This window comes from Rattus norvegicus, chromosome 12, assembly GCF_021556685.1.
Source record: "Rattus norvegicus strain SHRSP/BbbUtx chromosome 12, alternate assembly SHRSP_T2T, whole genome shotgun sequence".
In the NCBI taxonomy this organism is placed as follows: domain Eukaryota; kingdom Metazoa; phylum Chordata; class Mammalia; order Rodentia; family Muridae; genus Rattus; species Rattus norvegicus.
Genome location: NC_141545.1, coordinates 6,863,079 through 6,888,697, shown reverse-complemented (window position 1 = coordinate 6,888,697; position 25,619 = coordinate 6,863,079). Strand labels below are relative to the sequence as shown.

Below are 25,619 nucleotides of genomic sequence, written 5' to 3'. Positions count from 1 at the left end.
CAGAAATGAAAACTCTAGGAAATGTAGGTCAAGTGTTCAAGTAGCCTCAGATAATCTTGTGGCTCACACAGAAAGGGACAACCCACCTCACAGCGTCAAAGCTGGGTTTTGGTCTGAAATAGTTTTGTGGGAACAGGCGCCTTCGTCTGCCCTGCCCATGAAGGAAGGGGGTCCGGCGAACCCAGTTCTTGAATCTCTGGCCCAGGTTTTGTCAGGTGTGGGCGTGTTGTTCTCCAAGAGCCAGGGCAAGCGCTGTGTTTACGAAGGAGCGCAATCCAAAATAAATAAAAAAAGGGTCTGAGGGAAACTGCCCTCTGGAGACCGTGTCTCATCCTGACGCTGAGGGAATGTGTCAGAAGGCCCCGCCAAATGCCCACAAATGTTTCACAGCCTCAGCTCCACAAGAGAAAATACCCACCTGCCGCGTGGTCTTTTAAGGTCCACGTCTTCAGAACTCTTTCGGACTATTTTTATTCAACTCTGAACGGACTAAATTCGTAACCTCTCTACCAGAGCCATCCCAGAAAACGGTTTCTACTAAGTCTAACTAAAAACAAAATATGAAAGACCCTGTAAGATTCGGGGTAATGGGGTCAGTTCTCTAAACTAGGAAAGCCGTAGAAATGAGTGGGCAGGCAAAAGTCCACCTAATTTAGAGACTTACTGCCTTAGGTTCGACTAAAAAGTTTTTTAGTTTGGGGAAGGATGAGTGCCAAACACATATTTAATTTGTTATTGATAAAAGTTTCTCCTCACAGGAGTGGACAACAGTGTCGCTCCATGTTGTGTGTAATCTGCTTGACTTTGGTCAACCAACAGCATCAGGAGTTCTGAGCAAACTCAGGAGCTGGGACACTGGGTCTGAGCAAAGTGACACGCACCCCTCCCCCATGTGAATGTGCCCAGCTACAAACTTTTTTTTTTTTTTTTTTCGGAGCTGGGGACCGAACCCAGGGCCTTGCGCTTCCTAGGCATAGCGCTCTACCACTGAGCTAAATCCCTAACCCCTCAGCTACAAACTTCTAACAGATGGCGTGTAGCTAGGGGACACACACACACACACACACACACACACACGCGCGCGCGCGCGCGCTGCTTTGTTTTGGTTTTTGTCTTTCAAGACAGAGTTTCTCTGTGCAGCACTGGCTATCTTGAAACTCACTCTGTAGACCAGGCTGGCCACAAACTCAGAGATCCACCTGCCTCTGCCTCCTGAGTGCTGCGGTTAAGGTGTGGACCACCGTCACCCGGCTTAGGGGGATATTTTTAATTATTTGGGTAAAATGTACGCCATAACACTTGATTACGGAGCACTAACCAGGAGGGGGAAAGAGAAACTTTAGGGTTTAAAAAAAGAAAATCGGGGTAGCGGTAGAGCGCTTGCCTAAGAAGCGCAAGGCCCTGGGTTCGGTCCCCAGCTCCGAAAAAAAGAACCAAAAAAAAAAAAAAAAAAAAAAGAAAGAAAAAAGAAAAAAAGAAAATCACTTCTCAAAGTTTCTTGGTGCAGTGGTTAATGTAGAAACTCACAGCTCAGGAACATCTAAGGACAGGAAGGATGTCAGAGCAGAGGTTGGGGAGGGTCAGAGATAGCATCTTTCAGCCATGACTTTTGTCTTCGTCACAAGGGTAACACAGCAACGCACACAGGGTTTTGTACACAATAGGCAGCCATCAAGTGCTTACTTAAATTATTCAGTCAAACCCCAAGAAACAAAGTCACTTTAAAACCAGGGAAACTAAAAAACCGGTTTTGAGGACTTCCTACACAGTTGATGCTCAATAAGTACTAATTGATCATTTTGGAGCACCACAGTGCTATCAATAAATCGTTGAAGCTGTGGTCTGCTCTCTCGAGGTGTTTTCTACGAGCCTGGAGCGGGGCATTTCCGGTGAGGAGGGATCTGTTAAACACTCCAGCCACGTTCTCAGCGGCTTCCCTGAGACTCTCTGGACTTCTGTGTTGAATCTTATTTATGAGAAACTTAACTTCCTGAGCAGGGATTTCAACCATAACCCTAAAGGGGTGTATTGTCTTAACAGAGCTTACATATTCATGTTTTGATTCTGTTTGCCCTTGGATCTAATAGAAAGCACAAGGTGTAGAGCGAAAGATGTTTGAAGACTGAAGCATGCTGGACTATGTAGTTCATAAGTTCTCTAGGGAGCTCTGTTTGGCTCAAAGTTCCTGATGCTGCGCCGCCCTGGCAAGAGCCTGGCGAGGAAGCAGGAGACCTGCTGATACTGCTGACAGGCTTTGTCAACTGACTTACTTGAATGTAGTTGTCAACCACTCCCCAAGCAAAGTCACAGGGAAACGTCCCTTCAAGGGGCTGGTTCTCAGGTAAAGGAGGGAAGCCATTGTTCTCTATCAGCTTTTGGTAGAACAAGGCCGAAGACTTGGGCAACAACTCCTTGTCCTGACTCAGAAAGTCGACATAGAAGAGTCCTCGTCGGATGCTGTAGCCCCTGTGCCACTCGAAACCATCCATGAGGGACCATGCGGTGTACCCAATGACGTCGACCCCATCCAGCCTGATGGCTGCAGAAGGAAGAGAGGACAAGAGTGGTGTCATCCCCCACTGGGCTTTGTGTGATTCAAGAGCAGAGAGGGGTTTTCCACTTAAAGAAACAAGGCAAGGGACTGGAGAGATGGCTCAGTGGTTAAAAGCACTGGCTGCTCTTCCAGAGGACCCAGGTTTGGTTCCCAGCATCCACGTGGTGGCTCGCAACTCTAACCAGTGCACGGGATCCAACGCCCTCTTCTGGCCTCTGTGGGCATCGCATACACACATGCAGGCAAAAACTCACATAGGTAAAATAAAAATGAAATCTCAAAAAAAAAAAAAAGATACAGAAACAAGTCAGATGTAATGCTTCTTGTTTGGTAAACACTTTTTTTTTTTCTGGTTTACAAAAGGCCCTAGCAGTTGCTCAGTACCAGGGGTGCTAGGGTGACTTGTTCCTAACCTGGGGACCTAACATCGTGACCGTGTCTTCTTTTTTTTTCTTGTGCTGTGGATGGGACCAAGGGCCTTGGGTTGCCAGTAAATACTGTATACCTGACCCACTTCCGTAGTCTTTAAAGCTCAATTTATCTAGGTCATATGAATATTCCTTTTGCTTTAAAAAAAAGCGTTTTATTGAAAGAGGGAGCTAGTTGTGGTTACAAATGATCAACATGCATTGTATAAATGTATGGCAATTTTGAAGAATAAAAAAAATTAAAGGAAAAGCATGTTATTCCGCTGAAACAAATGAGCTAGGAATATATACAGAGGGCTCGATAATCTGAGGTTTTTAATACTGTATTATATGATATAATAATGTATCTGAGAGACTGTGAATCCACTGATTCTAAATATTCATCTTGTTTTCAGCAGATTATTAAAATTCCTTTTATGAAACTTCGAAAATTAAGTTTCCGAAGGGTCCAAAAAAGAGCAGGGTTACATAATAGATTCTCCCCACCGCTTAAATTGTGACAAAAATCATATACCCACATTTTGCAGGTAGTCTTAAAAGGTGTATGTGGTATGTTGTGTGTGTGTGTGTGTGTTCCCGTGTATGAGATGTGTGGCACATGTCATATTGATGTGTGTGGTATATGATGTGTGTGTTTAATATGTGATTTTTGTGTATGTGTATATGGTATGGTGTGTATATGATACATATATATGCATGTGTGTGTACAGTATGATATATGTGGTATGTGTGTGGGTGGGTGTGTATGTGGGAGTATGCATGTGTGAATTTTGGCAAAAAAAATGGGAATTTTACTTGAGAGCTTACCTTTTAAGCTTTCCATTATGAACTTCTTGAGATAATACATGTATTTGGCATCATCTCTTCTGGTGGTCCCCGAGACAAACCAGCCATTTTCTACAATAAATATCTGAGGGTGGTTATACTCCAGATCTATCCAAGACAGAAGCTGCCTCAGGCTGGGAGACTCCAGCTGGCGGAACTTCATGCTGGGGTCCAGTAGTTGAAAGCTCAAGGTTGGTCCGAAGGAGAGAGCAAAGAAGTCAGCTGTTCCCCTGATGAATCTCTTCTCGGATTCAGTAAAATCGGGCAGCAGGGATGAGAGGTTGTTCTTCATACTCTTTGGGTAGTCGCCATCGATAAATATGGGCTTGGCAAACCAGCCTAGCACGAAGTCAAGAGACTTCTGACACTCTCTGATGTGATAGTCGGTCATCCTTCGAGGGGTGATCCAATGGGAACCTAAGGCGATGGACACCCGGCCCCCCTGAGTGGGGCGGAAGGAGGTGTTGTAGAGACGCCAGACTTTGGCGTGAGCCTACGAAGGAAAAAAACATGGTGAATTTCTCCCTGATTGTGAGGAAGCATGTGATATTTACTGGATTCCCAGCCCCACTGATGCCTGGTTTCCATCTGACCTACACAGTGACTAGCCTATAACGCCACAATCAGCTAAGCCAATGAGTTATTTCAAGGAAGGCCACCCTGCAGAGAGCTGCCACCATGACCTGAGAGATTGCCAGTGTGTCTTAGCAGCCAGTGGAAAAATGTAAAATCATTGTATTCAGTGGATAGTTACGGTTCACCTTGGGAAAATTAATAAAATAAGAATTTATTAGAATAGCTTACTGTTATCTTTGGATTATGTGCTTTTTTTTTTTTTAATTTGTGGGCTTGAGAAAAAAAAAAAAAGAACCAATCTCCCATCTGTGGCTGTACCAGGAATTTCTAAATAGGATTATGTGATTTATCCTAAGAGACTGGGAGTTTCCAAACAGACTCCAGTTGTTGGGATCAAACTGGTTATTTCTCATTTGTCTGTCACCCCCCAAAATTCTAACACACACTCTCACGACTTTTGTTTTCCCTGTGAATCAGTCCAAGAAACTGAAAGATAAACCTTAGCATCTTGTCCCGCCATTCAGAGCACCGAGACAGTGCTGGCTTCTTGAAAGTGTGAGGGTCAAGCCAGGAACAAGAGGCAACCAAATACAGCTGTGAAGACATGGGCCGGTAAGACTGGGCCAGGAGTCCCTTGTAAAACGGCTTAACACAGCCAACTCGGTGCTTCCAGAAATCCCAGCTGACCCTGATGGCTCATCTGCTTCTTTTTCACTTAACAAACATGGGAGCTAATCTGGACTTTATTTCCTCTTTACCTTTGAACTCCTTGATGAATTCTTCATATTTGTCCTACAGATACAAGGGCTATCTGTTAGCCTTTTATTCCCCCAACACGCATTTGGAAAACTCTATTGCCATTTGCTGCTTGATTCTGTGTAGTTTCCAAAACCACTGATCCAATTTTCCTCTCGCCGCATGAGCCAGAGGACCTTCCGCTCACCACGCCAAATACCCTCTTTATTTTCCTCCAATATTCTTCTGGTCAGTCATCCAAGAACGGTCTCCTCACCCATCCCCCAAGTTCAGCAAACCATTCAACGAAGTAAATTTGCTTGTTTCTCATGTTTTAGAGACGATACGCCTCCTTTCGCCGAGTGCAATAATATTTCACAATCTGTAGCAGCTGTCTACCAGCTAAAAAAAAAAAAAAAAAAGTAAAACTAAACCAGGGCTGCCTGGGCTGTAGAGCGGGACCTTTATGGAGGGAGAGGGGGATGGGGAGGGAGGGAGAAAAGCCACACTGAAGACACAGCTCAGTAGTCCAACACTCTCTTGCTCGTGAAAGGACCTAGGTTTAATCTGGGAGACAAACAAGAAACAAAATGAACCACTCTTTTGTGCAATGAAACAGATTGGTCTAAAAGTTATCATCTAGAGCAAGGACACAAAGCGCCCTCACATAGCTGGGGAACTCCATTTGTAAGCCTCCTCATTAGTATCTACTGACCAGAAGCAGAACAGTGGTTGTCAGGGGAGGGGAGGGCCGCTGAGGAGTTACAGGAAGTTTTATATGGTAGTGGGCAGGTTCTGTACCTCTCTATCAGGACTTGTCACACAGATGGGCATTGTCCCAGCTTGCTTCTCTGTTGTAGTGGCAAAGCACCAACCTAAGCAACCCCGGGAAGGAAAGGGTTCATTTGGCTCTCAGTTTACAGCCCATTACTGAGGGAGGCAAGAACTGAAGCAAAAAGACCACAGAGAAGACTCGGTGATCTTTTTGATACAGCCCAGGTCTACCTTCCCAGAGACGATGCTGCCCATCATGCACTGGGCCTTCATATATCAATGAAGCAATGCCACACAGACAAGGCCACGAGTCATCTGGTGAAGGCAGCCCCCTAACTGAGGTTCCCTCTTCTCAGGGATATTCAGTTGACAAACAAGATTAGGCATCACACATGGACTTGCCAAAACTCATAGGATTGTGCAGTAAAACACAAAAGACTCATTGAGAAGCAGACTGTGAGTATATTACTAGTCATAAAGATACTCAGAGTTGTAGTTATGTAGGATTGATATGACAAGAAACATTGGTTTTTCTCTGTGCCTTAGGGTTTCATTGCTGTGAAGAGACACCATGACCAAGGTAACTTTTTAAGAAGGACAACATTCAATTGGGGCTGGCTTACAGGTTCAGAGGTTCAGTCCATTACCATCATGGCAGGAAGCATGATAGTGTCCAGGAAGACCTGGTGCTGGAGAAGGAACTGAGAGTTCTACATCTTGATCCAAAGGCAGCCAGGAGAAGACTGTCTTTTCTGCACTGGATGGATCTTAAACCTAGGACCTCAAAGTCCACCCCAACAGTGACACATTTCCTCCAACACAACCACACCTAACAAAGACACACTTCCTAATAATGTCACTCCTTGTGGATCAAGAATTCAAATACATGAGTCTATGGGGGCCAGACCTTTTCAAACCACTGTACTCTAAAACATAAATTTAACTGTGCAAATCACTTACTTTGTTAATTACAGGTGTAGGCCTAGATTTTTCAAAACCTACTTTAATAAGGGTTCTCAAAGGTTTCAACACTCCCTCTTGCCCATCATCCGAAGGTAGGGGAGAAAAGATGGGTAATAGGACAGTGGGGATGTGGACCTGTTTAGAAGCAGTTCTATGGGGGCGATCCCAATCTCCATTGTCAGGATACCAGTATCCAGTTCAGTAGTGTCACCAAACTTGGATCAGCATTGGCAGTGCAATCCAGCAGAAACAGCCAGGCCTCTGCCAAATGAGCATGAGTCAGCCAGGAATGAGCGGAAACAGCTGGAATGCCAGGAGTTCTCTGCTAAGCCTCTCTCCCCGAAGTGAAGACCTTCAAAGACTCGAAGCATTGCGTGGCTAGCTATGTAGAGCATCCCATCACTGTCTGCGGGGTCCTACCTATTACACTCTTCTCCAAGCATCGTGAATCCTCTCACGGGTCTGCTTCAGCAAAACATCACATGAGTCTGTGTCACATGACATGACCAGAAATTTCCACTTCGTACAGTAGTCAACACTCACTCATTTGAGCAACAAATATTACATTCTGCTATTTTGCTGAGAGATGGGAAAGATAGTGCCTTCTTCTCCTGGAGCTTTTATCCCGGGGAGGAAGAGATGGATAAAGAGAGAGGGGTTAGCAGATGGTAGGGTTGGGTGGGGGCTGCAGTTAGATAGGAAGTTGTTGGCAGAGGTCATAAAGAACAAGGGAGAGTCGTTAAGTACAGCAGGGCTCGGAGGATGACAGCAGGCCATGCAGACAGAGTTTACCGATTGTATGAGCTGTTCTAACTCTGCACCCTTCCAACCCTGCCACCACAGAAAGAACTTGGGTATCAACTCTGTTTCTCTGTTCTCTGTTCTACTTAAAACAGGGATAGCAACAATATTTTATATTCCCATCCTTAGGAGAGTTAAACGAGTTGATACTGGTTGAATATGCCTTGCTCCACCCCCACCCCTGCCCCAAACCCTAACTCCAAAATGCTCTAAAATTCAACATTTATTGAGACCCAATACAACCACCACAAGTGGGAAAGGCCCTTGGTCTTAATGTCAGGGTTCCTAATGAAATGAAGATACCCTGTAAAAACCAGCCGATACTGGTGTCTGCCTGAAGAAATATCCTGCACACAGTACGTACATGAATTCTGTGTTGACTTGGGACCCATCCCAAGACATCTCATTATACATATATGTAGGCTGATGTCACAGGTGAGGCAGGCACAAGATAGAAGGAGGCCTGTCATTGGATGAGAAGGAAGGATGGGTGGGAGAGAAGTTTGGAGGAAGAGGAGGAGACTGGAACGGAAAGGAAGAGACAGGAGAGAGGGGCTGAGAAGCTGTGATAGGACAATATGGCAGGTGATGTTAAGATTCTGCTCTGTGGGGGCTGGGGATTTAGCTCAGTGGTAGAGCGCTTGCCTAGGAAGCGCAAGGCCCTGGGTTCGGTCCCCAGCTCCGAAAAAAAGAACCAAAAAAAAAAAAAAAAGATTCTGCTCTGTGTATTTACAGGTTGTTATCAATGTTCCTAAGGGATGGACGGTACCAGGCTTTGTATGTTTAAGTGGGCAATTATATCTTATCAATTGGATCTAATATTATTGTGCTGTGTGGTCTTTTACGTGACAGTTTGAGTGTAGGAAAGTGTGCGGCGGTTGGAGACACTGGGCCGCCGAGGAATTAGGATGTTTCCGCCAAGATATCTAGCAGATATCTTGGGGCACCTCGGTGTGGGGCCTTGTGGGGTAAAAGACAAACTATACCTTTTTTATTTTTATATTTTTACAACAACACATACAAAAATGTCACAAACTGCAGGATCTGAACGACCTCTCGCTCAGCCACTTGACTGTCAGCTAGTAAGCACCACATGTTTACTCTTCAACCATATTCATAATGTCATTTGGCTTACGCATTTGTTTGAAAGATAACTGGATGTGAGGTATGGGGTGGGAATCAACAGGGATCCCAGAGAGCAGTTAGGCAGCTACTGCAGGAATGATGTTGCCAGGAGAAAGAAGATGGCGGCTTGGACCATTGGTCTGGGTGAAGTGTGAGGTTGGACGAGGAGATGCTGGCAAGAGGCCAGGCACTGATGCGGACTGGTATGGCCTGTCGTGTACCTGATGCTTCACGTGGAGTGTAAGAGGGGAAAGGAATCACAGACAGCACAAACGTCCCCCAATCAAGGAGGTCGAATTCTCTTCAAGTCATCGAGCCACTGTCTCAAGCGTTAGGAAACTGGGTGCTTGAGCAAACTAAACCAGTCCTGGGAATGTTAGCACTCACACATACACATCTCAGGGGCTACACTCAGGAGGTCACTTTATTGTGACTATTCCTTAGATTACAAAAAAAAAAAAAAATTAAAATGGAGTAATTCTTAGAAGATTAATTTAATCCTGTGAAAGTTAAATTAAAATCTTAATTAAATTAACCGAGACCAACAGTGAAAGAATTGAAGTGCAGCCCATAAATAGAAAATAATTCAGGTACCTGTGTGTGTCACTCCATACCCAAGAGTCACGATGTAAGGTCTCAGAGGTGGACTTCTTAAAAAGACAAGGATTGGAACATTTAAAGAGAAATGGGGCTTTTCTGTCTTTTGTTTTCTTTCTTTTTTGGCTTCCTTCCCCTCGACTTTAAGAACAATGCAGGCTTGAGGACTTTCTCAAGGTCACCTCTGTGCTGAGCTGTTACACAAGCCAGCTGACTGGCCTAAGGCCATGTTTACAGACCAAATTATCCTCTTGTTTGTATCAGCACAATTCTCTAGATTATAAACCAAGGCTCCTTAACAGAATTTCAATAAGTTCTCTCACAAAGCACTCATCTAATGATTTCCCCAAAATAACCCTTCTGCATTTTCCATCCACAAAACAACCAGCCTTCTCCACAGAGTTCCTGAAGAGGCAAACAGAGTCTAACCTGACGCTCAGGTAGACAGACAAAATAGACTCATGGTACCCAGGATGCCTTCAACAGAACGTGTGTGTGTGTGTGTGTGTGTGTGTGTGTGTGTGTGTGTGTGTGTGTGCGTGTGTGTGTGTGTGTGTGTGTGTCTGTGTCTGTGTGTGTCTGTGTGTGTGTATATGTGTGTCTGTGTCTATGTGTATGTTTGTGTATCTGTGTATGTCTGTATCTGTGTGTCTGTGTGTCTCTGTATGTATATGTGTATGTGTGTGTGTCTCTGTGTGTGTCTGTGTGTCTATGTATGTGTATATGTATGTTTGTGTATGTGTAACTGTGTGTCTGTATGTGTCTCTGTGTATACTTGTGTCTGTATATGTATGTCTGTGTTTCTGTGTGTCTGTGTGTGTATCTGTGTGTGTGACTGTGTATCTGTGTGTCTGTGTGTATGTATGTGTGTGTCTGTGTGTATGTGTCTGTCTGTCTGTCTACCTCTGGTATCATTCCTAAGGAGCTTTCTGCATTGTTTTTTGAGACAGTGTCTGTCATTGGCCTGGAACCCACCAATTATGCTAAGGTGGCTAGGCCAGCGAGCCCCAGGGACCAGCCTGTGTCTGTCTCTTTAGTGCTGAGATTACAAAAGCATCATAATGTGACCTTTTGGGTTCTATAGACCAAACTCAAGCAAGTCCCTTACTGACTATATCACCCAGTCCTCTTCTTAGGACTTGGTTTGGTCTTTTCTTTTCATTGCTATGATAAAGACACCAGGACTGAAAGCAACCCCGGGGAGGAAAGAATTTATTTGGCTTACATATCCCTTTCACAGTCGTTCACTGAGGGAAGCTAAGACATCTGCTTAACTACAGATAATCGTGTAGACTGTTAGTTAGCTCATGGGACCATACACATACAGAAAACCATTATACACAGGGCATGCTGTGATAAAGACCACGACAAAAGTAACTTTTGGAGAAGAGGGTTCGTTTCAGCTGATACCTCAGGTCACACACCTTCCATCATCAAGGGAAGTCTGGGCGATAAACTCAAGCAGGAACTGAAGCAGAGACCGTGGAGGAATGTGCTTACTGGCTTGCTCCCCCTGGCTTTTTCTGTCTACCTCCTTGATACAACCCACGGGGACACTGCTGGACCATGGGCTGGACTCGCCCACATAAAACCTTAGCCAAGACGGTACTGCACAAAATTACCTTCAGGCCACGCTTATGGGGAATATGTTATCTGACTCTCCCTCTTCTCAGATGATGCTCACATGCCCAGGTGGCAAAAAACAGACAAACAAAACAACAAAACAACGAACAAAATAAAAACAGCCAACAACCAGGACAGCATTTTAAAGATTTGTACCAAGGGCATGACTAATACCTATCGTCTCCCCTAGAGAGACTGGAGACATTGTTAATTCTCTATTTGTCTGATTGTTCTGTCTGTTCTGTAATGAGTACATATTGTTCACTGTATGAGAAAAAAATATTTTAAAACAGCCCGGACTTCCAGGGTTATAGAATTTCCTCTGCGAATTATCCACCACTCTGTGTCTCTGCGACGGTGCTCATCTTCTCTGATGGTGGCGCCGGAAGCCTTGGATCAGTCAACTTAATTAAATCCTTACCATTCAGCAATTATCGAATCACTAATCTCCCCTTCCTACACCTTACGGTCACCCCTAACTCTCACAAGTGTGAAAAACAACTTCATACATTTTAACCTTACAATGTCTGGAGAGTAGCATAGTTTAAAACGCTTAATCTGTCCACAGAATTCCTACATCATTAACACTGGATGTGTAGTGCGGCAGTTCTGTTGGTCACGGCTCCAAAGGGAGAGTCATACCTCAGATGTCATGAATATCAGATATTGACATTATAATATTTACGTCACAACAGTAGCAAAATGACTGTTACGAAGTAGCAACCAAGATAACTTTACGGCTGGGCGGGGTGTCTCAACAACATGACGAACTGTATTGAAAAATCTTAGCCTTAGGAAGAATGAGGGCCAGTGGTTCCGGTTTATTGTCTACAAAGTGATATCATTGATTGAATTGTTCTTTTGACCAGGTTTGGTATTTTACCAAATAACTTGGACCTCTCCCCCCTGCCCCAAAATATAAATAAGAAGAAAAGGAAAAAAAAAAAAAGATCTTAGGTCAACCAACTGGGATCTCTTCTGAAGGCCATGCCACCTTCTAGGAAGACAGGTTAGGAGCAAAACCAAAATCTTTTCAATATCTTCTGCATTGATATCATGATTAGATATTATAGATTGAAGGCACAGATCTGAAAATGTGCCTGGAATGCTCTGAAAATAATGCTACCCACATACCTAGCATAAAAGATGAATAGTTTACTACTTTGGAAAGATAAGTTTATAAAAGAGACCATGGGAGCTGAATACGAGTAGGTATTTGTTTGCTTATACACTTAAAATGTCAGTTTTGTTTGGGTTTTTGGACACAGGTTCTCCCAGGGTAGCCCAGGCTGTCCTGGAACTCCTGCTTCTGCCTCCCAAGCACTGGGATCAAAGGTGTGCACCCACAGACCTGGCATAAAAGGTTTTTAGTATGAAGTGATGGGGGTTTGACTGGAGTACCAAGAGATGAGCTGAGGTTCTGACAGGATGACTAGAGTCTTAATGCTCAAACCATCTGCAGCAGAATAGATTAAAATGTGAACAGCTAGAAGCCGAAATGACTTCTTCTCTCCAAAATGTAGACACTGCACAGTCCTCACTAAGGTGGCAGCTGTTGGAAGGACCTTTGAGAGGCAGCTTGACACAGAGGATGGGAAGAACGTCGCTCCTACACTTTCCAGCGAGTACCACTCGGGAGGCAGGGTAGGACCCAGCAAGCATCTCATGTGGCTTCACCCACCTGATGCAGGATGCGATTGTCTGAGACAAACGAGGCTCTGCTCCACGTGTCTCATCCTCCTGTGCTGCACTTATCCTGGTGCACTTATTCACAGGAATCACGAAATGTCTGTGGGTGTGTCTGGGTGCGAAACTATGGTACATGTGCTATGCAAGTGTATTCATTTGTAGAAGACAGTGTTTTTATGCTACTGACCACAGGCAGGTAACATCCTGAAGCATCGGGTCCTCGAAACTCCTGCTCAGTTCTAATTCTTTCTCAAAAAGCCCATCTTCTCCTCCAGCTGATCCCAGCCCTGGCTCACCTGATTTGCATATATTTACATATTTACCAGTAGGTCTGATTCAGTTAAAGGCATGTTCTATCAACTCACCGTGATGAAAGCCAGGATGGGTTTTTAAATCAAGCTGTGCCTTTGGATCTTTGTCGCTTTGAACCATCGTGTCTTGGCTTTGCCAAGTGGGCTACATAAAAGGTCTTTTTCACTTGCTTTAAAATTCTTCAAAGGAAGCCAGGTATAGCGGCGCATGCCTTTAATCCCAGCACTTGGGAGGCAGAGGAAGGCAGATCTCTGTGAATTCGAGGCCAACCTGGTCTCCAGGGAGTTCCAGGACAAGCAGAACTAGAGAGTAAAGCTATCTCAAAATAATAATAATAATAATAATAATAATAATAAATAATAATAATAATTTAAAATTTTCTTCAAAAAGGGAAAATTAACTTCATAGCTCACAGTGTGCAGAACTTGACATTTGTTAAATCATTCTACTTAATACTAAGTCACATTGCTGCAAAAATCCTTCTAGGGCCTAAAGAGACGGCCGGGTGATGAAGAGCACTGGCTGCTCTTAGAGAAGACTTGGTTTCTGTTCCCAGCACCCACATGCAGCTCCTGATCATCTGTAACTCCCATTCCAGGGGATCTGACAGTCTCTCTGGCCTCCTCAGGCACTGCATGCATATGATGCACAGACAAACACGCAGGCAAGATCCGCGTACATTAAAAAAATAAATAAATAACTTAAATCATTTCCAAATCACTAATGTTAAATTGTTAATAAAATATCCCAGCTTGTGGCCAGAATGGCGAGCCCACTGTCATTACTGGAGTCGTGGAGGAGTGCCAGCATCTCAGGCTGTACCTCAATGTTTCTAATGCCAGTCAACCATGAACTGGAGGGAACCATACCAGAAGACCATAAAGGACCAGAGAGGGAGGCACACGGCCGGATGCAGGACTGAGACGGGACTGTAAGTGCTGAGATAAAGGTCATCTGAAGGTCATCACAAGATCTTTGACGTCAACATCTATCATCAGTACCATCAGAAACACCCTCATCGAGCAGTTCCCCTTCGTTTTTTCAGCAACGCTGAGACAAACGTTTTTCTCCCATAACTTTCTAAATTCTCTCCTTTTTAAATGCTCTCCTTTCTCACCAGCTTCTCCAGCTGGGATCCGCTGAGCCTTCTGGTGATCAGACCAGAGGCTCACTTGCTTTTTAAGTAACTCCTTTCCACTCACAGGAGCGAACACTTCAACTCAAAGGGGTGAAGACGGCAAATGGATGTGTTTCTACATCAACAGGCAGGGTAAGCCTACAGAAAAACAGAGTGCTGCATGGATTCGTGGTTAGGGAAAAGTAATGTCTGCCCTCTGCCCATTTACCTATTTGTGGTGGGAAGTTATTTAGGAGACAGGCTGCGGAGTTGCTCCCAGGGTGGCCTTGGTGACTCTGACTCCGGAAAGAGAAGGGATGAGAAGAGCAGAGCGTGAGCACTCAGTTTATACAATGGCAGTTGCCCTACCTCTGGGACCTTCTCCGTTCTCTAAGCAAGAGGAGGGGCAGGCACCAACGAACACTACATCTGGTGCACGGCGACCCGTTCCCACACATACCCTGGGGGTTACCCTGGGGGTAGTGCTCTTCCTAATTCCGGTTCTGGTGGAGCCATTGGAACGAGCGCTAATTTATCTCAGTGGCTCCACGCTGCCCCCAAGTACTCTCTGACCTGGGTGCTTTGTGAGTCGTTCCAGTGTGGCACCCTGCCCTCACTCACAGCTCCAGCCCACCTCTATAGCTACTCTCTGAGCCCAGCAGCAATCTCTCCCCATCTAGTTCCCAAGGCGGGTAGCCTATCTCGCGGTTCTCTTACTGCGGACTCTGCTCACATTCCCAGCATCCACCCTGTGGTCCCAGCGGTGGCTACCCTCTCGTAACTCTCTGCCGCTGCTCTGTTTACATTCTCAACATCCTCTCCCTAATAGTTATGGTATAAATTCCCAATCAAGACTCAACAAACTGCAACCCAACAATCAGATTTATATGTTAAATTCTCAATCCACAATACATCCCCACAATAAACCCAAAACCAATTGATAAGGATATAAACCACCCACCTAGATAAGATAAATTTGCCTACAGAAATCCATCCCAGCTACCTCAGCAATTCAAGACCACCTGGATCAGGGTCATCCTTCTCTGTCTCCATCTTGATTCTCCTTCCTTCTCCTTCTCTCCTTACAAAAGCTTTGTCCCCACCTTATGTTTTTACTGTCCAATCATGGCCTTGACCTAACATGGTGCCAGCCCTCACCTTCGTATAGACATCAACCTACACGAACATAAAGACCTGGTGTGCCAAAGAAATGGGTGGTTTCCCGGTGTCACCACCAGTCTTATTGTCCTTTCACTGCTATGGTGTGGTTTAACCTTTTTATTTATATCTCTGTAGGGGGCGCTCCACGTGTACCCCTACCAGTAGCACTTCGATCACTCTCATTTTCCATAAGGTAATGTCTGCCTTCGTCAGAGATTTTCAACTCCCCGCCTATGGCAAAAAGCACCTCTGGAGAATCAGAGAATCAGACTGACCAGGCATGCCTGCTCTGAGGCCTCAGCCCCCGTGGCAGCCAACACCTCTGCTGCACATTCAAACCTAAGAAACGTTCCTCGCGACCAGCCTTTGTGATTAGAAATAACCCCCGAAGGCTATTTGTATCATTAAAAGAAAGAGTTCTTGGTGTCCCTGGGCTTTGCCCAGATTCATTTACAAACATTCATTCCATGAATTTAATAATAGGTCATGAGCTTCCCGGCTTCACAGTGTTGAACAGTCATTACATACAAAGAATTGGCGTCTCCTCGGAGGGCTTGACAAGAAACCTTGGGTTGTATTCTCGGGAACCATTCTCATCCCAGAGGGATTTGTTTTCTGTTTTAAAAGTGGCTCCAGTTGAGTCATCTCTCCAGAAGCTGAGATAGCAAAGTCCAGTGAGACTCTTCCTGAAGCATGTCATCGGCAGCGCCTGTAAGTCACGTGATGTCCCAGAAACCCCAGGAAGTGATCTCCTCCACTTCCTGTGAGGCTGAACTGCTGGGAGAAACCGTTTTAAATGGGGAGGTCTGGACGTATCTGATGGAGAAAGCCGCACGTGAGCACAGAATTAGGTTTGTGACGCTGTATTCTGACAGGAGAAGAGGTATTCTAAACAGAAACACGCTTGCTCCTTTCTTGAGCGACCGGACTATTGAAACAACGGACCTCACAGAAATAAGTCCCCCTCCTCAGAATCCAACCGTGGGAGAAGGAGAGTAAAGCCCATGGTGCCAGTTAGAGTTAGAGGGGAGCGTGCCTTTTGGGGAGAGAACTCATGGCTCTGACAGCTGAGTTAGCATATGCATAATCAGATTTTTAGGTTTTTTTTTTTTTTTAATCTTTTCTATCCTCCTGTCCTCCTATCTCTGTTGGGGTCAAAATGTAAATAAATCCACTTTCCACTATCAACTTAATGGAATCCTATTTTTTTTTTAAGGTGTTTGGCTTTCTGAAACTAAATGCCCCTCTGTACTGAAGTCTCTGGTTCTGTGGCTAAAGGGTGAGGCAGAAAGACTGCTTTAGGAAGAGAGAACAAAGTAAGACCCGCCCTCAGCACAACAGCAGGGCCCATAAAGTGGCCAAAAAGCTGAGTGGGGGACAGGAGGCCAAACTGGTTCCGAACCTCATACGTGGTCCTCAGAGCAGGGGACTGCAGTGGTCCCGAGTTAAAAACCAAAGAGAGCAAGTCCATCAGGCATCAGCATCCATTCCAAATCTGTCATTTCCAAGAGTGGCCTCACAGAACTGGCACTGGACCAATGCAGCGACCATCAGACTCCCTGAAGGATCACTAGGCACTTAAAGGAAGACAATCTTCTTTTCTAGGTTTCTTTTAGTGTTGTGTATACGAGTGTTTGCCTGTATGTTTGTATGGTGTGTGTGTGTGTGTGTGTGTGTGTGTGTGTGTGTGTGTGTGTACATCATGTACATGCAGTGTCTGAGTAGGCCAGAAGGGGACATAAGATCCCCAGGAACTGGAGTTACAGCAGCCTGTGAGCTGCCATGTGGGTGTAAGAACCAAATCCCCATCCTCTGCAAGAGCAGCCAGTGCTCTTGGACCCCTGAGTCATCTCTCCAGCCCCAGTCTTCTTAATTTTAAAGATCTCATAGTTAGAGGCCTGTGAAAAAGACGTCATGTAATAGTTAGAAAGAACGCATTGTTACCAAAGGAAGAAACAACTGGAGGCCAACACAAATGAATAGAATACATCTGGCAAATTAACCTCAAATAATTTGATGGTATCATGTTGCCCCTCCAGAAACACAATAGTTATATGTTTGTGTGTTGCAACTTTATAGCTCATAAACCTCTGCATGAATAAAAAGAAGAAAAGTGATACACACACACACACACACACACACACACACACACACGCATAGTACAGTTTCTATTTAAAGAGTGGCCCTGGACTCTGACCTCATAGGTAGCAATGAATAGCCTAGTAAGGGCACCAGTGGAAGGGGAAGCCCTGGGTCGTGCTGGACCCCCAGTGAACAGAATTCTTGGGGGGAGGGTGGTAATGGGGAGAGGGTGGGGAGGGGAACACCCATAGAGAAGGGAAGGGGGAGATGTTAGGGGGATGTTGGCCTGGAAACCGGGAAGGGAATAACATTTGAAATGTAAATAAGAAATATCCAATTTAATAAAGATGAAAAAAAAAAGAGTGGCATCTTGAAAGATTTCAACAGTTAAACCAAAATTCAATGGTTGATTCCTAATGACAAAGACTGATAGATACTTGAAACCCTAACTAATGAGAGGGTTCTCCTCACTAAGGAGGCTCACTCACACGGTCCCACAGGATGCAGGCACAGTGGTATTTCTCTCTTACTGTTTGTAGTCAGACATGAAAACTCACAAGGCACGATTCTGAAAACACGGAAATGTTCCAAGACTGGACTCAAAATGAGCTCTATACATAACATGCTATACATGTTATGACTGGCCAACTTAATTTTTAGAGCGGTGATAAAGTACCTGTTTCCTTTTTATTTTTATGACAGTAATATATGCTCATGCTTTAAAAAGTCAAACATTGGGGCTCAAGAGATGGCGCAGCAGTTAAGAGCACTGGCTGATCTTGCAGAGGACCCAGGTTCAACTCCCAGCACCCACAGGGCAGCTCACAACTGCCTGTAACTCCAGTTCCAGGGGATCAAATGCTCTCTACTGGCCTCTGTGGGCACTGCATGCACATGGTACGTATACAGACTACAGACATATAGGTACACATAGGTATAAAATAAAAATTAATCTTTTTTTAAAGAGTCAAATATAATTCTGAGAAACTAGATGAGAATTATACCCTCTGTCCCACATATTCCACCTCAGCCCTCCTCCCTAGAGGAAATAAAAATCACTACGCGGCCATGACTTTTTTTTTTTTTTTTTTTTTTTTTTACTTACACCACTCTCACTCTCCTTTTGTAGAGAGTATCCCTGGCTTCCTGTTATGGAAGCTAATAGTTTAGCTGTCTCGCACTGGCAAATTAGCCTTGCAAGCATCTTGGTTTCACTAGCATCTGGTAAAGGAATGTTCCACCATTGTAAATATCAGTCACAGATGACTGGTGTGGTAATGAAGTCCGTTTTCCTTAGTTTTGAAGCTTTTGAAGTTCCTAGTCACATAGCTTTCCTTTTGCTTGCTTTTCCTTGTGCCCATGGTTCACTGATCTTGCCATCCCCAGCATCTGTCTAGCACAGACTCCCACTGGCTCATATCACATGGAGACATACTTCTGGAATATCCCCCTCTCTGCTCTGGCTTCTCTGTGCCTACAGCATGGCCATCTCACAAGCCTGCGCGTCGTCCTCACCTTCTCAGCTTACACATGGTCTGTGCACACTGTGTTTTCTTCCTTTTGTCTTCATGACTTTACATGGGAGGTATTCTCTAGAAGCTTCCTGAGAAAGGGCTCATGGAAAATTTAAAAAAAAAAGTAGGCTATCTGGGAATTTCCATGTTATCCTCACGAGTATTAAGTATTAAGTTCTGGGTTGGAAATAATTTTTATTGTGGTGGCACTTCTCAGTGTTCTTCATGGTGGCCATGAAAATATGTCACTTGATAAGGTGCACAGTTGAATGGTGACATCAGCTGTTACCTCTTTGGGGCACCACCATAGCTGAGCTGTGACCACACATCTCTCATTGGCTGCTCTGGTATGGCAGAGAGAAAATGCCAGAGATTGTAACACAGACATTGCAGTAAAGACACAGACTCCTGCCAGGAGCACTGTTGGCTCAGAAGTTTCCACTGACGTAGCAGATCTTTCTTAGATCCACAGGCACATCTGAGAACCTTCCCAGTGAGTCCCCTTCCTGCCCTTTACAGACATCACATGTGCATGACAATCTAATGAGCTGCTCCCATTCATTCATCACTGGTTCCCAGGTGAATTCTCTGCACACTTATTTAACCCTGCCTTGACATCTGCTTATCAGAAGAAGCAGGACTAACACAGTGTGTTTGCAGAGCCAACTTGCTGCCTTGGAGGAAAGAATGCCAGCATAGCAATATGTAGAGGGAGATAGTCCCTTAGCTCAGACCCAGCTGGTGAATTTTTTACCTGGGGTAACCTGGGCAAATGACCTACCAAGGGACATACATTGTAAATGTAGATTCTCTGGCATTCTAATGCCCGCAAGGAAAGACAGCTGAGCTCACTTCTTCCTTCTGTATTGTATTGTGGTCTGTCAGCAAGAAGAAACTAACAGCCCTTAATGGGCAGCTAAGTTCAGTGTGAAAGCCACAAGTACCCACTGGCATCCTGTTTAGCCCGGAAAGAGTTGATACATTGTAGCAACGCACATAGGACCTCAGAAAGTTCCAGAGATCCAAACATCCAGGGATGTTTCAATGTTCAGCCAAGACAGGTCTGACTTATCAAGGTAAGAGTCCTGATTGAGACAACCTGGGACTCTAATCCACTCCGTCAGTGTATGTCTCTGCAGACCCCTTGGCGTGCTTGGCACCCACCGCACTGGTCCACCGTTTCCTAGCAAGAGCCAGGACTTCTTTATCTGAGGAGGCTTCTCTCCTAAAACAGCAACAGTTACCACACTCTTCTAAGTGTCAGTTCCCGTCTAAAACATCTGGAGACAACTACGAGGCTCAAGAAAAATCACCCTGCAGCAAAGTTGCTTAGAGCATTGGCAGGCTTGGTCAGCACCGGATGAATGTCACTGGGATTCAACTTAGTCTTTGGCCAAGGAACTGGAACACAAGACAGGAGAGCAAAGAATTCAGGGACTACAGGGAACTTGCCCCAGAAATAAACTTCACAGCCCTGGCCCCCTCTAAGCCAGGACAATGTAGAAGGGACATAGAAGTAGGTTTGGACAGGACAAGACCCTGGAATACAGAGAACCGAGGAACCATTGCTAAATATCCAGAAGTCATATGTGCTGTTGGCTTTGAGTGAGAGAGGTGTCCTCCACAGATTCGTGGTTGAACACTTGGTCCCCAGTTGGAGGCACTTTCGGGAGAGATCGTGGGACCCTGAGGAGGTGGAGCCTTGGTGGAGGAAGTACATCACTAGGGGTGACCTGAGAGTAGGAGTCTAAGTCCACTTCCGGTTTGCTCTCTTGGCTTTGTTTGTAGCTGAAGATGTGATCTCTCAGCTTCCTGCTCAAGCTACCTGCTGCCATGCCTCCCCCACTACTGTGGCTCTCCCTCTGGCGCTGTAAGTTTCTTCCATAAATTGTTTTTGGTAACAGTCTTATCACAGCAATAGAAAGTCACCAATACTCCGGGGATTTAGAAAGAGGCTCCACAGAGAGCAATATGGCAGAAAGTCATCATCTTTTGCTGATCCCCCAAGTCTAGGTCAATTTTCTGGTCTATAAATCACTGAACAAGAAGAAGGCGGAGCAGTAGATTGAGCAGATGCAGAGTCCCACAGTCAAATATCAGGCAGCGTCCTGTGAGTCTTGTGGAAGAGTGTGGGATAAAGGTGATCAAGTTGGAATGGTCAAGGACACCACAAAAGGATCGACAAAGTCAACTGATCTGGGATCAGAGGGGCTTACTGAGCCTGGGCCACTAACCAGGGAGCATGAAGGAGGTGGACGCAGAACCCCCCATTTGTATCAAATATGCAGCTTGGTCTTCATGTGGGTCCCCCAACAAATAGACAAGGGACCGCTCCATCTCTGTCTCCCACCCTTAGATCTCCTTCTCCACTAACTGGACTGCCTGGTTGGGTCTCAGTGGGAGAGGAAGTGCGTAGACCTGCTGGGACCAGATGCTCCAGGGGAGGGTGGTACCCAAGGGTGTGCCCCTTATCTGAGGAAAATGGGAAGGGGCAATGGGGAGTATTTGTAATGGTGGAACTAGGAAGGGAGGAGGGGAGGACGTGATGTGGATGTAAAGTGAATGAAAATACAATACAATTTTTTAAAAGGTTGCTGGGTCTCTGGGAGGACAGATTTCGCCACACCACATCAGGTGTTCTGCAGCGACCTTCCTATGACAATGCACAGTACGGATTGGTGTGCATGTGAGGACACACACATCGGTATGGGATGGCGGTGTTTCCCTTATCCAATGTAAAGTATAGATACCTCCCATTGAGAGGCTTAGAATAATAAAGAGTCTTTTCCTCTTGCTGCCGTGAGCTGAGCACGGCCAGCCATTCTCCTGTACGCTCTTCTGTTCTACAGTAGAACTCGGCCATGCGGCTGCAGTGAGCTGGGCTCCCCACTGGAGCTGGAATGAACTGGAAGTGCTTCAACTGCTCAGTATCTTAAAGCCTGTCACCAGTCATGACCACAGCCATGGCCATCATTTTTAATCTGGTGTGTTATTTGAAACTCAGTCATGCCCTGTCACCTGTAGGCTAGATTAAAGTTCTCTACCTTATATGGCTAATATCCCTCCATCCAAATCCCCAAACTCCTCAAGATGATTCATCCATTCGCAAACAGCTCCCTGTCCGCACGTGCTTCCTTAACTAGACAATTGGTGACTCCCACAGGGAAGCCATGGGGCTGAGGCCCATGGGCCTTGGGACTCCTGTGTCTGGGCTCCCCTCTCCCTCTCCTCTTCCTTTCTGCTCACTGGCTGATATCCCCATCCCTTGCAGACTGCTATCAGCTTCCTCCTCTTACCTTTCTGGGACCTGTGAGCACCAGCCTTGTTCTGTTGTCATGTTTCCTTTTGACCTCTTCATTGTGTTTTTGCCAGACACGAATACTTGAAACCATCGCCTCCCTCTGCCCCCGACCCTGCCACGCACACTTTTCAGGACTCAGCTAAAGGGTGATTAGGTTTAGAGCCACTCTGTAGAAAGAGGGAGCTGATGCCACACGAAAAGATTGGTAAGTGGCTACAATGAAGCTGTGCTTGGGGACACAACAGAGCAGTTGCACAAACGAACACACAGTGGCTGGGAAACAAGCTCCAGACCTCTGCAAGCCCAAGCCAGAAAAAAGTCCCAGCATGGAAAACGGGTGGGCACCACCCCTAGCTCAGGAGCTATTGGCTGCTGATGGCTCATAGCAGAGGGATCGTTGGTTTACTTTATGGGCGTGGCCTCTAGTGGGCTGGCCACATTCAAGTGGATGCTCACACTGGAGTATCTGGACAACACACATTGCACCTGATGGGGGCTCTCGTGCTCTCTGTCTCTCTGTCTCTCTCTGTCTCTGTCTCTGTCTTTCTGTCTTTCTGTCTCTCTGTCTCTCTGTCTCTGTCTCTGTCTTTCTGTCTCTCTCTGTCATTCTGTCTCTGTCTGTCTCTGTCTCTCTGTCTCTCTCTCTGTCTTTCTGTCTTTCTGTCTCTCTGTCTCTCTCTGTCTCTGTCTCTGTCTTTCTGTCTCTGTCATTCTGTCTCTGTCTCTCTGTCTCTGTCTCTCTGTCTCTGTCTCTCTGTCTGTCTCTGTCTGTCTCTCTGTCTGTCTCTGTCTGTCTCTGTCTGTCTCTGTCTGTCTCTGTCTCTGTCTCTGTCTCTGTCTCTCCCTCCCTCTCTCTCTCTGTATGTGTGTGTTTAAACAATTTTTAGAAAGAGGACACAATGTTGGTTCGATATGGAAAGGGTGGCTGGGAAGGGTTGGCAGAACCGTGAACATGATAGAACATTGTATGAAATTCTCAAAGAACTAACTAAAAATAAAATTAATAAACCACAGCAATAGAATAGAAACTACAATACCTCATAAGTACAGAGGTTGGCTTTAAAGAGAGAAAAACTCCAGGGAAAGAGTTCCTGTGGGTACGAAGTCACAAGCCTTTGTTCCTGACACACTTACGCTGCCCCATGACCCAGAGCAAGTCACACATCTGAGCCCACGGTCCCCAAAGAGACTTGCCAGCCCTTGGTCACTGGAAAGCATGCTCCAGTGTGGGCTTCAGGGACAGCCCCAGGGCACGCAGCACTCTCTGTACCCACCCCTCCTGCTGTGGAAAGCAAACCTTTCCAACAACTTGTTGAAATTCAATTACAAAGTATCCTAGTTTGCTTCTTTGTTGCTATGATAAAACACACAAAAAAAAGCAACTTTGGGGGAAAGAAAAGGCTTATTTGGCTTACAAGTTACAGCCTATTATGAAAAGAAGTCAAGTCAGGAACCTCAATGCAGGAACTGAAGCAGAGACCAGAGAGGAATATAGCTTACTGGCTTACACCCCACCCCACCCCTTGTTGCTATGTATTGTAATGCCAAGTGCAGGCCCCCAAGACCTGGTTGCCCCAGACGTTAGAGAATCCAGTTCACATGTAGACCCAAACTGGGCTATGTGACTTTGCCCCCAAGTTATTTCTGATTGGTGATTAAAGATGCCCACAGTCAATAGCTGGGCAGAAGAGACATAGGGTTAGGTTTAGGGACCCCAGGCTTGGGGTTGGAGGAGAAGGAGGGGTGCTGGGGGAAGGTGGAGAGAGGGAAAAGGGTTAGGTGAATCCTGAAATGGTGGCCTTGTGGGTTGGCTATTTGGAGTTACGAGCAGCCCAGACGAAACACGGCAAATTATATAATGGGATTATTGACTGGGAAATAGACATAATAGCATTGAGGACTGAGATCTGCCCAGCTCTTGTGCTGATTGAGGTTTATTGTAAATATAAAGCTTGTGTGTATCTCTTATCCGAGAACTACATGGTCAAAGGCAGGGAAGAAACCCTGGGTTGCAATTAAATATTTCTACAACAGCCCCTAGCTCGCTCACTCAGACAACTTTCTTCTTTTTGCCTAGGTCCAGATGCATAGGGATGGTACCACCCACTATGGGCTCGGCCCTTGTACATCAATTAGCAATTCCCCGCCCCCAAAAAAGCCTCCCAGACAAGTCCACAGGCCAATCTGATGGAGACAACTCTTCAGTTGAGAATCCCTCTTCCCAAGTATATAGGTTTGTTTCAAGTTGATCTGAATCACCCAGCACAGATGGGGAATACAGCATTTGAAGGGACAGATGGGAAGACCTACTGTGCTCTGGATCTGCATGTCAGGGGGAGTTCCTGGGAAAAGAAACACCACCCCAGTCATACACAATGAAGGGTCCAGTGTTATTCACACACATCTCTACAGCAGCGATGTAGAAATGTGTATCAGAGCCAGCTCTTTTCCTCTCATAGTAGACCAGGCATGCTGTTCAAATCATATATCAAGATTTCAGCAGCCAGTTAAGAAGATTCCACTATGCATGTAACACTATTCCTTATGTTGATCCAGAAATGTTTCTCCATTTCTGTTATTTCTAAGTTCCTTCCTTGGGAAGCTCCCTCCTTGGTGACATTTAATAAGATTGTAAATTTAAAAAGTAAACCCCCATAGGAGACAACAGACGCTATCTGGCTTAACAGCAATTGCATAGAGAATTGAGAGCCTGGTGATTTGACTAGGGATGTGGGATAACAGCCACAACTACCGAGGCTGTCTTGTATGGCAAGAACATAAAGCCTTCTGCTTTGTGCATTTGGGCCTTGCTCTGCACAGCAAATGTGGTGAGAAGCCTTGAAGACCCCAGCCTCATTCTTCCAGTTTCTTACCCATGGCTTGTCCTTTCTTACCCATGGCTTCCAAGTATTGAGTCTTGAATGTACTGTCACCTTTGGCTTACTCACCCAGACTTGGCAGGGGCTGCGTCACAAACCTCAGCTGTGTGCTGCCTACCTTGTGTGTCTGGCGAGCCCAGTCCAACACAGGACTTACCAGCACACACACACACACACACACACACACACACACACACACACACACACACACACACAAAGCATTATGGGAACCCAGCTGTGCCCTCCCCAAGACTGTGGCTGTTCTCACTACTACAAGTAGTTCCCACCCAATAGATACTACCTGGTCCCAAAAGTCCAAAGCAGCCCCCACAGAAGGCCTGGTAACTCTTGATCTCCCTGTTTAGTTTCCCTAAGCACCCCCTACCCTCCCATCCTTCAAAACTGGCTTGTCTCTCCTTGTTGTCTCTACGGTAGCCACGCATTTCTTCTAAGGCTTTTGAGTGCTCTAGTGTGACCACTTGATGGTTATTATTTCTCCTCTATTAATCTGTGAGGGAGAACAAGCGTCTGACTTTGTCACTCTCTTTGTGGCAGCCAACATA

The 25,619-nt window shown here is 45.6% G+C and overlaps 1 protein-coding gene across 1 annotated transcript in view; it reads right to left on the bottom strand.

Moving 5' to 3' along the window:
* Kl (Klotho) overlaps window positions 1-25,619 on the bottom strand; it is a 39,550-nt gene that overhangs the window by 4,578 nt on the left and 9,353 nt on the right. The window contains 2 exon segments of the mRNA NM_031336.2: window positions 2,271-2,539; window positions 3,790-4,300. Of these exon segments, the coding sequence (NP_112626.1) occupies window positions 2,271-2,539; window positions 3,790-4,300 (780 nt within the window).